The 17,812-nt window shown below is 40.7% G+C and overlaps 1 protein-coding gene across 1 annotated transcript in view; it reads left to right on the top strand.

Moving 5' to 3' along the window:
- BBS5 (Bardet-Biedl syndrome 5) overlaps positions 1–17,812 on the top strand; it is a 38,796-nt gene that overhangs the window by 11,504 nt on the left and 9,480 nt on the right. Inside the window, exons 3-8 of the mRNA XM_049773479.1 lie at positions 473–538; positions 2,502–2,551; positions 2,729–2,856; positions 4,593–4,728; positions 9,236–9,331; positions 16,979–17,041. Coding sequence (XP_049629436.1) covers positions 473–538; positions 2,502–2,551; positions 2,729–2,856; positions 4,593–4,728; positions 9,236–9,331; positions 16,979–17,041 — 539 coding nt within the window. The remainder of the gene's footprint in view (positions 1–472; positions 539–2,501; positions 2,552–2,728; positions 2,857–4,592; positions 4,729–9,235; positions 9,332–16,978; positions 17,042–17,812) is intronic.

The following is a 17,812-nucleotide window of genomic DNA, read 5'->3' as shown; positions in this document are numbered from 1 at the left end:
AGCTGTTGTCAGTGAATATTTATATCCCCTCAGATTGTTTTCCCTTTGTAGTTTGAGTCACATTTTATATCTAACAGGGTAAGTGAAATCAATGAATATTTTCAATTAATAAGTATTTTTAACCCAAAAAATAAATAAATAAAAATAAATCTTAAAAAGGGCCGGGCAGTGGCGCTAAAGGTAAGGTGCCTGCCTTGCCTGTGCTAGCCTTGGACGGACCGCGGTTCGATCCCCCGGTGTCCCATATGGTCCCCCAAGCCAGGAGCAACTTCTGAGCACATAGCCAGGAGTAACCCCTGAGCGTTACTGGATGTGGCCCAAAAAACAAAAAATAAATAAATAAATAAATAAAGTATTTTTTAACTCTAGTTGTTTCTGATTCTAGGTCAGTAGTTCCACATCCACTTTATGTTCTACTATAAAAATGGTTCATGGAGGTAATCTCTTTTTATATTTTTTTGTTTGGTTTTAGGTAGACTCTTGGTCACAAATTTAAGAATTATTTGGCACTCCTTGTCTCTACCCCGAGTCAATCTTTGTAAGTATTATTGACAGATAACACATTTTTTTTTAAATCCTTGTCATGTGAACTTGCATTGTGATTTCTGAGTTTAAAAACTCTGTACTGGGCCCGGAGAGATAGCACAGCGGTGTTTGCCTTGCAAGCACCAAAGGTGGTTGGTTCGAATCCCGGTGTCCCCTATGGTCCCCCGTGCCTGCCAGGAGCTATTTCTGAGCAGACAGCCAGGAGTAACCCCTGAGCACTGCCGGGTGTGGCCCAAAAACAAAACAAAAAAACAAAAAGAAAAACTCTGTACTAAGAAAAATGGGGTTCATACTGCCAATCCACATATATGTTATTCTCATCTGTACCTCTTTGGAATATCCTGGGGTACATAGAAATCATATGGCCTTTGGTTGAAAAACACTGATTAAAACTCCAGTGATTTTTATTGTGTTAGATTTTCCTTTAAGTTTCTTTTAAAACTTCAGTGATATATTACAGTCTTTCATTATGTTAATTTTTTTTGGCTTTTTTTGGGGGGGATTGATCCATACCCAGTGGAACCCAGGTTAATCCTGGCTGTGTAATCAGGAATTATTCTTAGCAAGCTCAGGGAATCATATGGAATGCCAGAGGTCAAACCCAGGCCAGCCAAGTGCAAGGCAAACACCCTGTTATACTATTGCTCTTGCCCTATCTCACTGTTTTTTGTTTTGGGGCCACACCCAGTGATGCTCTGGGATTACTCTTTGTTCTGCACGCAGAAATCATGCCTGGCAGGCTCAGTACCATATGGGATGCCAGGGATGAATAAGGGTCAGCCATATGCAAGGCAGATACTCTACCACCGTGCTATCAGTCTGGTCCCTTATTTTTATTTATTTATTTATTTTGGGGGTTTTTTGGGGTTTTTTGGGGGGGGTTGGTTTTTGGGTCACACCCGTTTGACACTCAGGGGTTACTTCTGGCTATGCGCTCAGAAATCGCTCCTGGCTTGGGGGACCATATGGGACACTGGGGGATAGAACCACGGTCCCTCCTACGCTAGCGCTTGCAAGGCAGACACCTTATCTCTAGCGCCACCTTCCCGGCCCCTATTTATTTTTGGGTTTGAGGCCACATCTGGCAGCACTCAGGGATTACTCCTGGTTCTACTCAGAAATCTCTCCTGGAAAGGGGCCAGAGAGATAGCATGGAGGTAGGGTGTTTGCTTTGCATGCAGAAGGACAGTGGTTCAAATCCCGGCATCCCATATGGTCCCCCGAACCTGCCAGGAGCAATTTCTGAGTGTAGAGCCAGGAGTAACCCCTGAGTGCTCTGGGTGTGACCCAAAAGAAAAAAAGAAATCTCTCCTGGGAAAAAAAAAGAAATCTTTCCTGGCAGGCTCAGGGACCATATGGGGTGTCAGGAATCCAACCCAGATCTGACCTGGGTTGGCCAAATGCAAATCAAACACCTTACTGCTGTGCTATCGCTCTGGCCCCATTTTTATTTATATTTAAAAACTATTTTTACTTAGTCTTTTTCTCTTGATATAGCTGTTTTGGTTTTTGTTTGTGTGTATTTGGGGGGATCCTCGCCTGAAGATGCTCCAGTTACTTCTGACTCAGCACTCAGGAATCACTCCTGGCAGTGCTCAGGAGATGCCAGGGATTGAGCAAGGCCCAATTGCATGCAAGTTCAACACCTTGTTCTTTGTACTATCTATCTGGGCTCTTGTGATATAGTTGTGTTGAATTTTTAGTTAATACCCTATAGGTTTTAGAAAAGCAAACTTCATTTTTTTAGTGTTATGTTATTGTTATTACTAATGTTATTTTTGTTAGCTTGCAGTTAGAATTGGCTTTCCAGTTTTATGATTTAACTTAAATTTCTAACTATTCATAAACATTTTTATGTTGTGTTTTTATATATTTAAATTCTTAAATTGATAAAGTTCTGTACAGTTCCTACCTCCAAGGTTTACTGTATAATATTCTTTGCTTTTCAATTTTAGCTATTGGTTTTAACTGCATATTGAATATTACAACAAGGACTGCCAACTCGGTAAGTCTGAAAAATCTTACTGAAATGTCTGTGTAGTGAAGAAACATTAACTATTTGAGGTCAACGTTCTCAATGTGAATGAGGAAATTGCCTGAACTTTTCAATAAATTTTTAAATAATTTACTCTGAACTTTTCAATAAATAAATCCAAACTTTAAAATAAATTTATCCTTACAGAAATTACGAGGCCTGACAGAAGCTCTTTACATACTAACAAAATGTAACAGTACTCGTTTCGAATTTATATTTACAAATATATTTCCTGGAAGTCCTAGACTTTTTACTTCAGTGATTGCAGTACGCAGGTAAGGTAATAGATTATGGGGTCGTTAATTTTTTTTTTTATTTGGTTTTTGGGCCACACCCGGTGACACTCAGTGGTTACTCCTGGCTATCCGCTCAGAAGTCGCTTCTGGCTTGGGGGACCATATGGGACGCGGGGGGATCGAACCACAGGCCGTCCTAGGCTAGTGCTGGCAAGGCAGACACCTTACCTCTAGCGCCATCACACCGGCCCCCGTTAAATGTTTTTAAAGTAATATTATGCCGGCCCCCGTTAAATGTTTTTAAAGTAATATTATGGTGTAAAGATTTAGAAGATAAGGTTTAAAAGTATGATGCTATAGTTGCTGGAGAGAAAGCATAAAGGTAGGGCATTTGCCTTGCAAGCAGAAGGACGGTGGTTTGAATCCCGGCATCCTGTATGGTCCCCCGAGCCTGCCAGGAGTGATTTCTGAGCCTACAGCCAGGAGTAACCCCTGAGTGCCACCATGTATGGCCCAAAAACAAACAAACAAAAAACAAACAAACAAACAAAAAGTATGATGCTATATTCTCCTAACCTCTATGGCAAATATTCTGAAAATACTCAGAACATACTATTATTATTAAATACTTTGAAGGTCAAAGTTTATATAATACAAATCTACTGAGTCATAAAAATCTAATAGATGTTCTACTAAACCAGCTGTCAAATAGGAATAGTCAAATAGAGAATTGAAGGGGCTGGAGAGAGAGTATAGCTGATGAGACATTTGCATTGAATGTGGCTGAGCTGGGTTTGGTCCCTGGCAGCCCTTATTGTCTGGAGAACCACTAGCAGTAATTCCTGAGTACAGAGTAACTCCTGAGAATTACTAGATGTGCCCTGCCCCATAAAAAATTAGAAAGAATTCATTCATTTTTAGATAATAATTGTGGATCATTTTGTCAATTAATCAAAAGAATCCTTTCTAATAGAAGAGGGCAAGTGTGGGTATTTTCCTTATAGACTCTTGTGGTGGTTTTATTTTGTCATTGGTTGGATGGTTGGTAAGTCTTCTCTTTTCACTGCAGTCAAATTTTTTTTAACCAGAATATGTCATCTTAGTGAAAGATGATAGGGATAAGATAGAAGATTATTAGGAAGCATATATATGGGTACAGGACCAGTGGTAGAACTGCCAGGAGGCATGAGACCACAAGTCTAATCCCAGTTCCATGCCTCATCATTCAGGACCACTGAGATCCTAGAATCCAAGTATGTAGTCTCTGACTCTATAACCAAGTTTGAGGAAGCAATACAACTATGGGGGGGGAAATAATTTAAAGAGAAAACAAGAAATTTTTAGCGGTGATCATTATATTGTATTTTATAATATATAAAATGTGAATTATAGTGCAGTGTGCTTGAAGCTGATATAAATTATAAATCAATGTTACCATATTAAAATTTATTTTAAGACTAATCAAAATGTATTGGAAATACTTAATTGTGAATATATATACAGATATACAGATATATGTATAGTAGTAAATTTTTTAAGTAATAGGTAAATATGGGGCCGGAGAGATAGCATGGAAGTAGGGCGTTTGCCTTTCATGCAGAAGGTCACTGGTTCAAATCCTGGCATCGTCCCCTGTGCCTGCCAGGAGCGATTTCTGAGCATGGAGCCAGAAGTAAACCCTGAGCACTGCCAGGTGTGACCCCCCCAAAAAAAAAAGGTAATAGGTAAATATAAGAAAACCACATTTTCAACATTTATGTGTTCTTTTTTTATAGAGCATATGAAACATCTAAAATGTATCGTGATTTTAAATTGAGAGGTGCACTAATTAAAAATAAGCAATTAAGATTATTACCACAAGAACATTTGTATGATAAAATCAGTGGAGTATGGAATCTCTCCAGTGATCAGGTATTATGCAAAGAAAGGAACCTTTGGGGGTAGCATATTGATAATAATTTTTATTCATTCATTGAACTTGTATATCCATTTAAACCTAACTGTTAACATTATCATTATACTTCTTGGTAAGTTAGAATTACAGATCTTAATATAAAATTATATAAATTATATAAAAATGTATGTACATATTGTCAGCATGCAAGGCAAGTGACCCACTGTACTATCACTTTTCTATCGCCTTGGTTAATTCTGTATCTTAGCTATTGTGCTTAGTGTTGGAATGGATATTGGTGTGCATATGTCCTTTTGAATGAGTGTTTTTATATTCTGGAGAGAAATACCAAGAAGTGGAATTGATGGCACATTGTTTTTGGGCCACAGCCAGTAATGCTCAAGGGTTACTCCTGGCTATGCTCTCAGAAGTCGCTCCTGGCTTGGGGGACCATATGGGATGCCGGGGGATCGAACCGCTGTCTGTCCTAGGCTAGCACTGGTGAGGCAGACACCTTACCTCTAGTGCCACCGCGCCGGCCCTATTTTTACTTTTCTTTTTTTTTTTTTTTTTTTTTTTTTGGTTTTTGGGCCACACCCGGTAACGCTCAGGGGTTACTCCTGGCTATGCACTCAGAAGTCGCTCCTGGCTTGGGTGACCATATGGGACGCCGGGGGATCGAACCACGGTCCGTCTCCTAGGCTAGTGCAGGTAAGGCAGGCACCTTACCTCCAGCGCCACCGCCCGGCCCCTATTTTTACTTTTCTAAGACATGTTCATAATGTTTTCTATCCCTTTTCTTTTAAAAAAACAATTTTTTTTGCAGAAAGTATTTTTTTATTGTAAAAATTTATTCAAGAGACAAAATTGATTAACATATTGAGGTGAACTAACATAACATAATATAGTAACATAACATAACATATAATATAATTAATATAATAATACATGTAAGTCAAAGAACATTTCTGATTAAAACACAATTTTCTTTATCATAATGGCTTACATTATTAGAGGCATTTTTCATTTCTTTTTTACAAATCTTACACAGTGATATTTTCTTTTTTCTTTTTTTTTTTGGTTTTTGGGTCACACCCGGCAGTGCTCAGGGGTTACTCCTGGCTGTCTGCTCAGAAATAGCTCCTGGCAGGCACGGGTGACCATATGGGACACCAGGATTCGAACCAACCACCTTAGGTTCTGGATCGGTTGCTTACAAGGCAAACATCGCTGTGCTATCTCTCCGGGCCCACACAGTGATATTTAAGGTACACAGTGACAATAAATGAGGGCCTTTCTACCACCAGTGTTGTCCTCCCTTCATCCCTGTTCCCAAGCAGAAATCCCTTATCTCCCTCCCGGTTTCTTAAAGGTTTAGAAAAAAAATAAAGTTTTTTATCTTTTTCTTTTTGCACTCCGGCATGATTTGATTTCCAAACCGAAACTATTTTGTGGTGCTTGTCTTTATTGCTGTAGTGCTCACTGGATATTTAAATTGATATCTCTTTCTGTATTGTTGTGGTGTTTCAATTACCTTTTTCATGTCATCTCTCAAACTGAGGTTGAAAGCCTCTGGAAGGACACTGCCCATTTTTAGCATATTTGGCTTCCTTTTTTTCCCCCTTATTTTGTACCTCATTCTATTGCTTTTATTTCCTTCAAACAAAACCACATAACTCGATTTATCTAGCTTTGCCTCTTAAATAGAGGGAGAAACAAGGGAGGGTACCAGGACCAAACAGATATATGATCACTAATAGTAAGCTAGACAAAGAGGGGACCACCTACTCTAGCAGCCCGGTGGGGGATATGGGTTGCAGAAAGGGAACTGGGATGTGGGGAGGACAAATTTGGTGATGGGTATTCCCCTGATTCAATGTTAATATGTACCTAAAATACTACTGTGAAAGATATGAGTATAGCTCACTCTTGGAAGGAAGGAAGGAAGGAAGGAAGGAAGGAAGGAAGGAAGGAAGGAAGGAAGGAAGGAAGGAAGGAAGGAAGGAAGGAAGGAGGGAGGGAGGGAGGGAGGGAGGAGGGAGGAGGGAGGGAGGGAGGGAGGGAGGGAGGGAGGGAGGGAAAGGAAGGGAGGGAAAGGAAGGGAGGGAAGGGAATGAAAGGAGGGAAGGAAAGGAAGGGAGGAAAGGGAGAAAAGGAAGGAAGAAAGGGGAAGGAAGGGAGGAAGGAAGAAGAGAAGAAAGAAGAAGAAAGAAAGAAAGAAAGAAGAGAAAGGAAAGAAAGAAAGAGAAGAAAGAAAAGAGAAAGAGAAAGAAGAAAGAAAGAAAGAAGAAAAGAAGAGAAGAAGAAAGAAGAAAGAAAAAAGAAAAGAAAGAAGAAAGAAAGAAGAGAAGAGAGAGAGAAGGAGAAGAAAGAAAGAAAGAAAGAAAGAAAGAAAGAGAAAGAGAAAGGAGAGAAAGAAAGAAGAAAGAAGGAAAAAGAAAGAAAGAAAAAGAAGAAAGAAGAAAGAAAGAAAGAAAGAAAGAAGAAAGAAAGAAAGAAAGAAAGAAAGAAGAAAGAAAGAAAGAAAGAAAGAAAGAAAGAAAGAAAGAAAAGGAAGAGAAGGAAGGAGAGAAAGAAAGAGAGAAGGAAGGAAGAAGGAAGGAAGGAAGGAAGGAAGGAAGGAAGGAAGGAAGGAAGGAAGGAAGGAAGGAAGGAAGGAAGGAAGGAAGGAAGGAAGGAAGGAAAAGTCTTGAGGCTAGAGAGATAGCGTGGAGGTAGGGTGTTTGAATTGCATGCAGAAGGATGCCAGGATTCGAACCACCATTCTTCTGCATGCAAGGCAAATGCCAGGAGTGATTTCTGAGCATGGAGTCAGAAGTGACTCGAAAGCTGCCAGGTGTAACCCAAAAATCAAAAACCAAAAAAATAAAAAGTCTTCCACACCAATTAACACAATATTAAAATTATCTGCCTCTACCAATTATCTATCTCTCCTCCATTTCCTCTATTCTCCCTACTATATATACCCAGTGGATTGTTCTTTATATTATGAGGTTGATAATAAAATATTAACTCTTAAGCTTCAAAACAAGGGCCAGGAAAATGGTTCAGTGGTAGAGCAGAGGTAAACCATGTGTGAGGTCTTGGGGTCACACCCGGCAGCGCTCAGGGGTTACTCCTGGCTCTATGCTCAGAAATCGCTCCTGGCAGGCTTGGGGGACCATATAGGATGCCGGGATTCAAGCCACCAACCGTCTGCATGCAAGGCAAATGCCTTACCTCTATGCTATCTCTTCGGCCCCTGGCCTCAAGACTTTTATACCACTTAGCAAAGTATCCACCGGAGAATAGATATACCATTTTGGGTCCCTTAAAGAATAGTGTTTTGTCTTTGCTTTTTTATTTTTATTTATTTTTTTTATTTTTGGTTTTTGGGTCTCACCCAGCAGCGCTCAGGAGTTACTCCTGGCTCTATGCTCAGAAATTGCTCCTGGTAGGTTCAGGGGACCATATGGGATGTTGGGATTCAAACCACTGTCCTTCTGCATGCAAGGCTAACGTCCTACCTCCATGCTATTTCTCCGGCCCCTGTCTTTTTTTTGGGGGGGATATAGGGTGGGGATGGAGGGAAGGGGGGTGGTGATAGGGAGCAGGGGTCCTGTGGCGGGGAGTGGAGCCTGGTCCTCACACCTCTGTGGAGACTAGACTCCCCTCCCCCCCCTTTTTTTCGGCCCCTGTCTTTACTTTTTTGTTTTTGTTTTTGTTTTTTGGGCCACACCCGTTTGATGCTCAGGGGTTACTCCTGGCTCAGAAATGGCTCCTGGCTTGGGGGGACCATATGGGACTCCGGGGATAGAACCGCGGTCCGTCCTACGCTAGTGCTTGCAAGGCAGACACCTTACCTCTAGCGCCACCTTCCCGGCCCCGTGTCTTTACTTTTTTAAAGAATAGTTTTAATCCTTAGTTAATAAGGAAGTGTGGTAAAGTATCTCTTGTGAAATGATGAAATAATCAAATGTGTTTGGTATAGTACAACTTTTTTATCCTGATTATCCCTGATTTGAGTTAATAGAAATTCTAACACTGGTGGGATGCTCACTCTGTGTTAAGTGCTTTATTTCCATGTTATTTACTCAGATTTCCACTTATCATTTGACACAATACACCACAAAAAAATTTGTCCCTAGGCAAACAACTAGCAAGTATCAGGTTGTATTGATTAGGTCTAACTTCTGAATCTGTGCTTTACCAACTGTGGACTAAAGCCATTAATGTTCCATAATACTTATATATTTTCTGTTGCCATAGTAACCACAATTCTGTGTTTAGCAGTAAAGAATAAGCATTTAATGGGCTGGAGAGATAGCATAGCTGTGGGGTGTTTGTTTGCCTTGCATGCAGCCAATCCAGGAGGGAGGGTGGTTCGAATCCTGGCATCCCTGAGCCTGCAAGGAGCAATTTCTGAGTATAGAGCCAGGAGTAACCCTAGAGCGCCACCAGGTGTGACCCCAAAACAAAACAAAAATCATAAGCATTCAAGTAAATAGTTGTTGTTGATGTGTCTCTCCTTATTCTCTTCCACAGGGAAATTTGGGAACATTTTTTATTACCAATGTGAGAATTGTGTGGCATGCAAATATGAATGACAATTTTAATGTCAGTCTACCATATCTACAAATTGTAAGTCCTAAATCTTGGTTTCTGTACTTTAAAGTAGGATAAATAATTTCTACTAATCAGTTAAAAGTACTTTGGGGGTTAGATGAGTTCCCCCTTTTTTTTGGCAGGCAGGCATATACATGGCTGTACTCAGGTTACTCCTGCCCCTGCACTCACTCCTAGCAGATTCAGGGAACTACGTGGGATGCTGGGGATAGAACCTGTTTCGGCCATGTGCAAGGCAAATGCCCTATCCACTGTACTATTACTCCAGCCCCAATTTCCTTCATTGTAAGTGACAGCAACTTCGCTGAGACCCTGCTTTTTAAATGTAGGTTATTTACCCTTTCAGTATAAAAATGATCTAACTATATTTCCATTCCAGGGAAACAGCATTACTATCATTTTGATTTTTTTTTTTTTTTTTTTTGGTTTTGGTTTGTTTTGGGGCCACTCCCAGCGGATCCAACCCATGTCTGCCCTGGTTGGCTGCATTCAAAGCAAATGCCCTACCGCTGTGCTATCTCTCCATTTTATATCACTTTGATTTCAAAAGAAATACAGTGAAATCTAAACAGTATAATAATTATCAAACAAAGTAAGATATTAGATTCTTAGATTTAATTCTATAATGTGTCAAAATCGTTTCTTGAGGTAGTTGCTTGGTGTGGCCTTGATATACTGATCCACACACTTCATTTTATCTTGATTCTCTTCCACTTTCTGCTCAAAACCTTTTAAAGCCAGAATGCATTTATAATCTCTTGGAATGAACTGCTTTCATTGTATTCATTATATAGTATGTAATGCTAGCTAAATTCACACTCCAGGTTTAGTATGAGGAATTCAGATAACTTTTGAGATAAGGTTTTAACTTAAGTTCATTTGAGATTGTTCAAGTTGTATGGGATAGAGCCAAAGTATAGCAGGTAGAGTGTTTGCTTTGTACACAGCCAACCTAGATTTGATTCTCAGCATCCCATATGGTTCCCTGAGCCTGTCAGGAACGATTTCTTTCTTTCTTTTTTTTTTTTTTTTTTGGATTTTGGGCCACACCCGGTAATGCTCAGGGGTTACTCCTGGCTATGCGTTCAGAAGTTGCTTCTGGCTTGGGGGACCATATGGGACACCAGGGGATCAAACTGCGGTTCGTCCAAGGCTAGCGCAGGCAAGGCAGGCATCTTACCTCTAGCACCACCACCCGACCCCCCCCCCTTTTTTTTTAACTAAAGACCCATCTCTGAGATTTTGAAACTTCTAGATCTTAATTACAATTAATGCTTCAGATTAGGCACCATTGCTCCAGTCCCTAAGATTAGAACCTAAGATATTGTTACATGTTGGATCTCAAAGATAAAAGAAAATCATTCCTCCATTAGTCAATAGTTAAGACTTGCTTTGGCTTCTTCATTGTAGGTCACAACACAATGGCAGGAATAAGTGAAAATGACCATTTTTATGAATTTTCCTCTTATGATACTTTTATTATCCTCTGCAAGTTGCAGAGGTTATTCCAGATAACCAATAATAAGCCAATAATAATAAGCCAATCAATAACTGTTTGTGAGGTAATAATGCTTTAGTTTATGGAAGTCTTTCTGAGTACTCATTCTTGTGCACTCTTACCTGCCTTGCCTCATTTAATCTGTGACAATTTATGAGCAAGCACAAAAAAAAAATGATTGCTACTATTTATGTTGATCATGAGAAACACAGGGCTTGGAGAGGTTGGTTTGTCCAGGACCACCTAGTCAGATGTAGAACTAGCCATGGTTTCTTAGGTGATGCTCAGGAGATACTCCTGACTCACTCAGAAATTAATCCTGCTGGTGCTCAGGGAACCATATGGGATGCCAGGGATCCTAGTCATCCATGAGCAAGGCAAGTGCCCTGTCCACTGGACTAGCTTGGCTCTTGGATCCCCTGTTCATTGTTTGTCATTTAATAACCCATTTATTTTGTTGTTATTATTTTGGGGCCACATCTGCTGGTGCTCTGAGATTACCTTTGGGTCTGTGCTCAAGGACCATTTCTTGAGGTGCCTTGTTTTCCCATTGACATGCTTGTAGTATGGCTTTTACTGTGTATTGTGGTGGGGCTCATGGGCTAGGAGATACCTGCTGCCTGCCAGCACTGAATCTTGATGGAATTAAGTTCTCTAGTTACTTCCTTGGCAGTCTCACACAGAGGATCAGGAAGCCAAGGATAAAGGAATGCAGAGGCTTTCTAAAAGCACCCGGGAGGAGTCTGGTACCACCTTGTGGGCTGGGACCGCCTACCTGGCCAGTGCACTTTGATGGGATTAAGTTCCCTGGGGTCTTCCTTAGCAGCCTCACGCAGGGGATTGGGAAGTCCCAGGAATGATTTCTGAGTGCAGAGCCAAGAGTGCCACCAGGTGTGGCCTAAAAACAGAACAACAACAAAAAAAAAGTCCACATACATACTCTCAAAAAGAACTGTAACTGGGGCAGTTTGTTTTGGAAGATAAAATAGTTGTTAAGAAGGGTGGAGAGTGGGGCCGGAGAGATAGCATGGAGGTAAGGCGTTTGCCTTTCATGCAGGAGGTCATCGGTTCGAATCCCGGCGCCCCATATGGTCCCCTGTGCCTGCCAGGAGCAATTTCTGAGCCTGGAGCCAGGAATAACCCCTGAGCACTGCCAGGTGTGACCCAAAAACCAAAAAAAAAAAAAAAAAAAAAAAAAAAAAAAAAAAAAAAAGAAGGGTGGAGAGGGGCCGGAGAGATAGCATGGAGGTAAGGCGTTTGCCTTTCATGCAGGAGGTCATCAGTTCGAATATCGGCGCCCCATATGGTCCCCTGTGCCTGCCAGGAGCAATTTCTGAGCCTGGAGCCAGAAATAACCCCTGAGCACTGCCGGGTGTGACCCAAAAACCACAAAAAAAAAAAAAAAGAAAGAAAGAAAGGTGGAGAAAAAAATTTAATTACTGCTACTGTTATGAATAAAATATGTAATTAAATTAAACAAATAATGGACTCAAACCAGAATGATAGTACAGCGAGTAAGGTGTTTGCTTTGCACGTAGCTGACCCAAGTTCAATCCCAGCATCCTATATGGTCTCCTACGCCTGCCAGGAATGATTTCTGAGTGCATAGCCAGGAGTAACCCCTGAGCCGGAGTGATAGTGCAGAGGTAGGGCCTTTGCCTTGCACATGGCTGACCCAGGACAGACCTGAGTTTGATCCCCAGTGCCCCATATGGTCCCCCCGAGCCAGAAGCAGTTTCTGAGTGCATAGCCAAGAGTAAATCCTGAGCATCCCAGGTGTGGCCCCACCCCACCCCTCAAAAAAAGAAACTACTTACAGGACTCTAAATTAAAGTAGTTTATGAAGGGCTGGAGGAGAGATAGCACAGTGTATAGGGCTGGTCCCCTGAGAGTCACCAGAAGTGATTTCTGAGTATAGAACCAGGAATAAGTCCTAGCACTGCCAGGTGTGGCCCAATCAAAAATTAAATAGTGCATGAAAAATTTGGCAGGTTATAAATATTAATTGTCCTTACAATAGGTTATAAGTATACTGATGACTAAGCAGTTTAATAAATACTTAATGCATAAATATAATATGGTATTTAGAAAATGTCGATTTTGTGCTTTTCACCTGGTGGTACTAAAAGATTACTCCTGTCTCTGAGCTCAGGAATCATACTTGGTAGTGCTCAGGGAACCATATGGGATGCTAGGGATCAAACCCAGGTCAGTCTCATGCAAGGTACCTGCTATACAATCTCTCCAGAACCAGAAAATGTCATTTCTTGAGGTGACTTCTTGGAGTAAGAATATAATTCTTTGCAAAATATTTACAAGCCAAACTTTCCAATTTGACTGATTTCTCATATTTAGTATCTACTCCATGCTCATTTCTAGAAAAACTATCTTGAAAATTATGAACCAGAGACCAGAGAGCCATGACAGGGGTTATGGCTCTTACCTGGCATGTGACCAACCTGGGTTTGATCCCACATCACATATGATCCTCAAACACCACCAGGTTTTATTCTTTTTTTTTTTTTTTTTTTTTTTTTTGGTTTTTGGGCCACACCCGGTAACGCTCAGGAGTTACTCCTGGCTATGCGCTCAGAAGTCGCTCCTGGCTTGGGGGACCATATGGGACGCCGGGGGATCGAACCGCGGTCCGTCTCCTAGGCTAGCGCAGGTAAGGCAGGCACCTTACCTCCAGCGCCACCGCCCGGCCCCCAGGTTTTATTCTTGAGTGCCAGAAGTGACTTATGAGCATTGCTGGGTGTTACCCCATATCCCCAAAAGGGAAAAAATATTTATGTACAGTATATAGTGTGTATTTTTAAGAAATTTCACTCTGGTGAAGAAAAGCAGTATTACTATAGAACCTCATAGGAAGAAATTATTTCTATTTACCTAAAGAAATATAGCAATTTATAATATGGATATGAAGATATGACAGAATCTGCATTGGTCAATTGTATTTTTGTTTCCATTTTATATGCATTACTTATATTTGTATATACCAACCAATCTTTATTGTGCTAAATAATTACTAAGTAGTAAACAGTTTTGTGCTTTCTGTAGAAAGCATAGTTCAGATAGGATTTTTGCTTGTTTTGTGGGAGATCACGCCTGATGGTACTCAGGGCTAGCTTTCAACTCTGTGCTTAGGGGTCACTCCTGGCAGTGCTCGAGGAACCATATGTGGTGCTAGTGATTGAATTAGGATCATCTTTGTTCAATACAAGCACTGTATACCCTACTCTCTTCCTCTGGCCTCAGTTAGGACTTCTTGTTATTTAAAAATATAGTTGCCAAACATCGTCCCTGGAATGAATTCCACCTGACCCAAATAACTTGCAATCTGATATCTTCCCAGTCTCACTGCAACAGTCATATTCTAACTTCAGCTGTAGAGCCTCAGCCACAGTCCCTGACCTCACTCATTTAGATACTCACATCTTATTGCCAGTTTCTATTTTAGCAGCCTGTGCTACCCTTAGTCAACTGAGTATAAACTTGTTTACAGTGAAGGTATTCGTGTGTTATGGTTCTTTACAGAACTGTGTACTGGTGGAGTGTGAAATTCCTGATTTTCATAACACTGTTATCTTTACCCTGCCACCTCCAATAGTGTCTCTGTCTGTTTTCATCTCTAACTTTTTCTCCCAAGTTCCATTGCCCATCTGTTGGGAGGTAAAATATGCCAGGATCTACTTCAAATTTCTCTTCTTAGACTTTTGGTCACTGGTCTTTATGTTTGATGTTATGTGGTTCTTAGTAACCCCTCCAGTCAGTACTTCTTGAGTGTTACCTCCCACACGTCCTACCTGCCTTTGTGATTCAATCCTTTTCATCTTCTCCCAAATCACTGGTTTTACTCTCATATCCCGTTTACCTATGAATTTTTTAATCAACATGTTTTTATTGAGCTATCCTAGTTTTTGGTACTATAGCCATTTTTGTTTTACAGTTCCAGTGATGCTACACCAGCCCTCTATTGGTGTTTCCAAACCTCTCCACCACTGCTTCAAAGCCCCCTGATCACTCCCCTCCCTTAGTGCCTGATAATGTTAATATTCACATTTGACCCATCATAGTCTCCCTTTATACCCCTTTATTAATGTCCATAATATTTTTTAAATAAATAGAATAGCAGTCCTTAGAGAATCTAGCTACCCACCTGTTTTAAGAAATAAGAGGCATGTGAGACTTAAAAATTAATCAACCCTGGGGCCGGAGAGATAGCACAGGGGTGTTTGCCTTGCAAGCAGCCGATCCAGAACCTAAGGTGGTTGGTTCGAATCCCGGCATCCCATATGGTCCTGCCAGGAGCTATTTCTGAGCAGATAGCCAGGGTAACCCCTGAGCACCGCCGGGTGTGGCCCAAAAACAAAACAAATAATAATAATAATAATAATAATAATAATAATAATAATAATAATCAACCCTTGGGAACCACAAAAAACACTGCCTCTCCATAACTAAAAGATTGTTATCCTAGGAACATGAAAATAACTTAGTGAGTTAAAGCACCTTCATGGCAAATATGAGGCAACAAGTTCAAACCTGAGTTTCCTGCTTGTGCTAAGACAATCCTGACAGCTCTGCTGTTTGGAAAAAAGAATGTAGAAAATAGTTTGGTAGTTTAAAGCACTCAAAGTAAGTGTGAGGCCAAGAGCTTAATTTCTAGGCCATCAGTAAGACCAAGGTCATACCTAGAGCTGCACTATCTGTGATGCCCAGCAAGGAAATAAAATTTTAATTGCTAACCTTTGGTTTAAAATATTCAGCATTGGAGCTAGAGAGCATGTAGGACACTTCCCTTGCATGCAGCCAACCCAGGTTTGATCCCCAGCACCCCATATGAACCCTGAGTTTGTCAGGAGTAAACCCCTGAGCATCACTAGTTGCCCATAAACCAACCAATCAGAATTAACTCAGTGACTTAAGGGGCTTGCCTGGCAAGTGTAAGGTTATGAGTTTAAGCCCCAAGGCTCATATACCCTAAAGCAGGGGTCTCAAACTTGCGGCCCGCACTGTGATTATTCGCTTATCGAATAATCGCAATAAAAATCGCATTAGTAAGAAAAAAATCACATTAAACATTCGCATATCCCGAGCAGTTCCGTTCGGGGTATGCAAATGTTTAATGCGATTTTTGGTGATTTTTTTTCTTACTAATGCGATTTTTATTGCAAATATTCGGTAAGCGAAATCCCTTATGCAGCCCTGCCTCACCCCGACTTTGCCTCCTGCGGCCCCCAGGTAAATTGAGTTTGAGACTCCTGCCCTAAAGTAATAAGACAGTCCTGTTTGTGATCCCCAGTAAGAAGAACCCAAATATGCATCAGTGGCTTGAAACTGTGTAGGGCAAGTGGGAGATCTTACCACAAATGTGCCAAAGTGATTCTGATAACCTATGGTATAGTGTCTCCAACGAAAGGGGCTGGGGATTTTAAATGATTAAAATTAAAAATAAAATATTCTGAATCGTTGACTCTGGAAGTGGGGCATATTGAGCTAGAGATTTATTTTAACATATTTCACAAATGTAGCTTTGTATTGCTTTCTTTTTTGTTATTGTTGTTGTTTTGTTCTTTTTTGTTTGTTTGTTTTTGGGTCACACCCAGCAGCACTCGGGTTACTCCTGGTTCTATGCTCAGAGATTGCTCCTGTCTGGCTCGGGGGACCATATGGGATGCCAGGATTTGAACCACTGATCTTTTGCACGCAAGGCAAATGCCTTACCTCCATGCTATCGCTCCAGCCCCAGGCTTTGTATTGCTTTCTAATTTAAACTTCTGTTTCTGGGGCCAGAGAGATAGCATGGAGGTAGTGCATTTGCCTTGCATGTAGAAGGATGGTGGCTCTAATCCCCGCATCCCATATGGTCCCCCAAGCCTGCCAGGAATGATTTCTGAGCATAGAGCCAGGAGTAATCCCTGAGCACTGCTGGGTGTCACCCAAAAAACAAAAACAAAAAACAACTTTCGTTTCCCCGCATGAAATTTTTCATTGGCTTGATCTCTGTGGGAATGTAATGGGAAAAAAAGGAGAATTTTTCTTCTTAGATTAGGAAAATAATAACCTGAAAAAAGAAAAAAACCTTGTATTAAGGATTTACTACTGACAAATGCTAAAAACCTGTTTTTTGTTTTTTTTGTTTTTTTTCATTTTATATCTAGCGGTCAATAAAGATTAGAGATTCAAAGTTTGGCTTAGCTCTTGTCATAGAAAGCTCTCAGCAGGTAAGATACTTTATGTATTTTTTAATATTTAATATATTTTAAAGTTTAATTTATAATAACAAGTTTATACTGAAGAATATAATTACAGGGGCCAGAGAAATAGTATGGAGATAAGGCATTTGCCTTGCATGCAGAAGAATGGCGGTTTGAATCCCAGCATCCCTTATGGTCCCCCAAGCCTGCCAGAAGCAATTTCTGAGTGTAGAGCCAGGAGTAATCCCTGAGCGCTGCTAGGTGTGACCCAAAACAAACAAACCAAAAAAAAGCTACAATTTGAAATCAAGAATTTGAAGTGAAAAAATAAAAAAAAATAGTTTGAGGTCTCCCTAAAAATGTATTATTATCAGTTAGTCAACTATGTAATTAAAAAATAAAATAATTAGGGCCCGGAGAGATAGCACAGTGGCGTTTGCCTTGCAAGCAGCCGATCCAGGACCAAAGATGGTTGGTTTGAATCCCGGTGTCCCATATGGTCCCCCGTGCCTGCCAGGAGCTATTTCTGAGCAGACAGCCAGGAGTAACCCCTGAGCACCGCCGGGTGTGGCCCAAAAACCAAAAAAGAAAAAAAAAAAAAAAAAAAAAGAAAATAATTTGAAGTGAGAGTTGGAGAAATAGTTAAGGCATTTGCCTTGCATGTGACCAACTTGAACTACATTTCAAATTTTAAGAAGAAATTTGCCTATAACAATACTGTGATTAAACATCTGATGTATGGAAAAGTCATTCAACCTCAGGGTGACCAAGGAAAGAAAATGTGCCAGTTTCTTTTGG

The sequence above is a fragment of the Suncus etruscus genome, chromosome 5 (assembly GCF_024139225.1).
Source record: "Suncus etruscus isolate mSunEtr1 chromosome 5, mSunEtr1.pri.cur, whole genome shotgun sequence".
Lineage (NCBI taxonomy): Eukaryota > Metazoa > Chordata > Mammalia > Eulipotyphla > Soricidae > Suncus > Suncus etruscus.
This window is presented reverse-complemented; position numbering and strand designations above follow the sequence as displayed.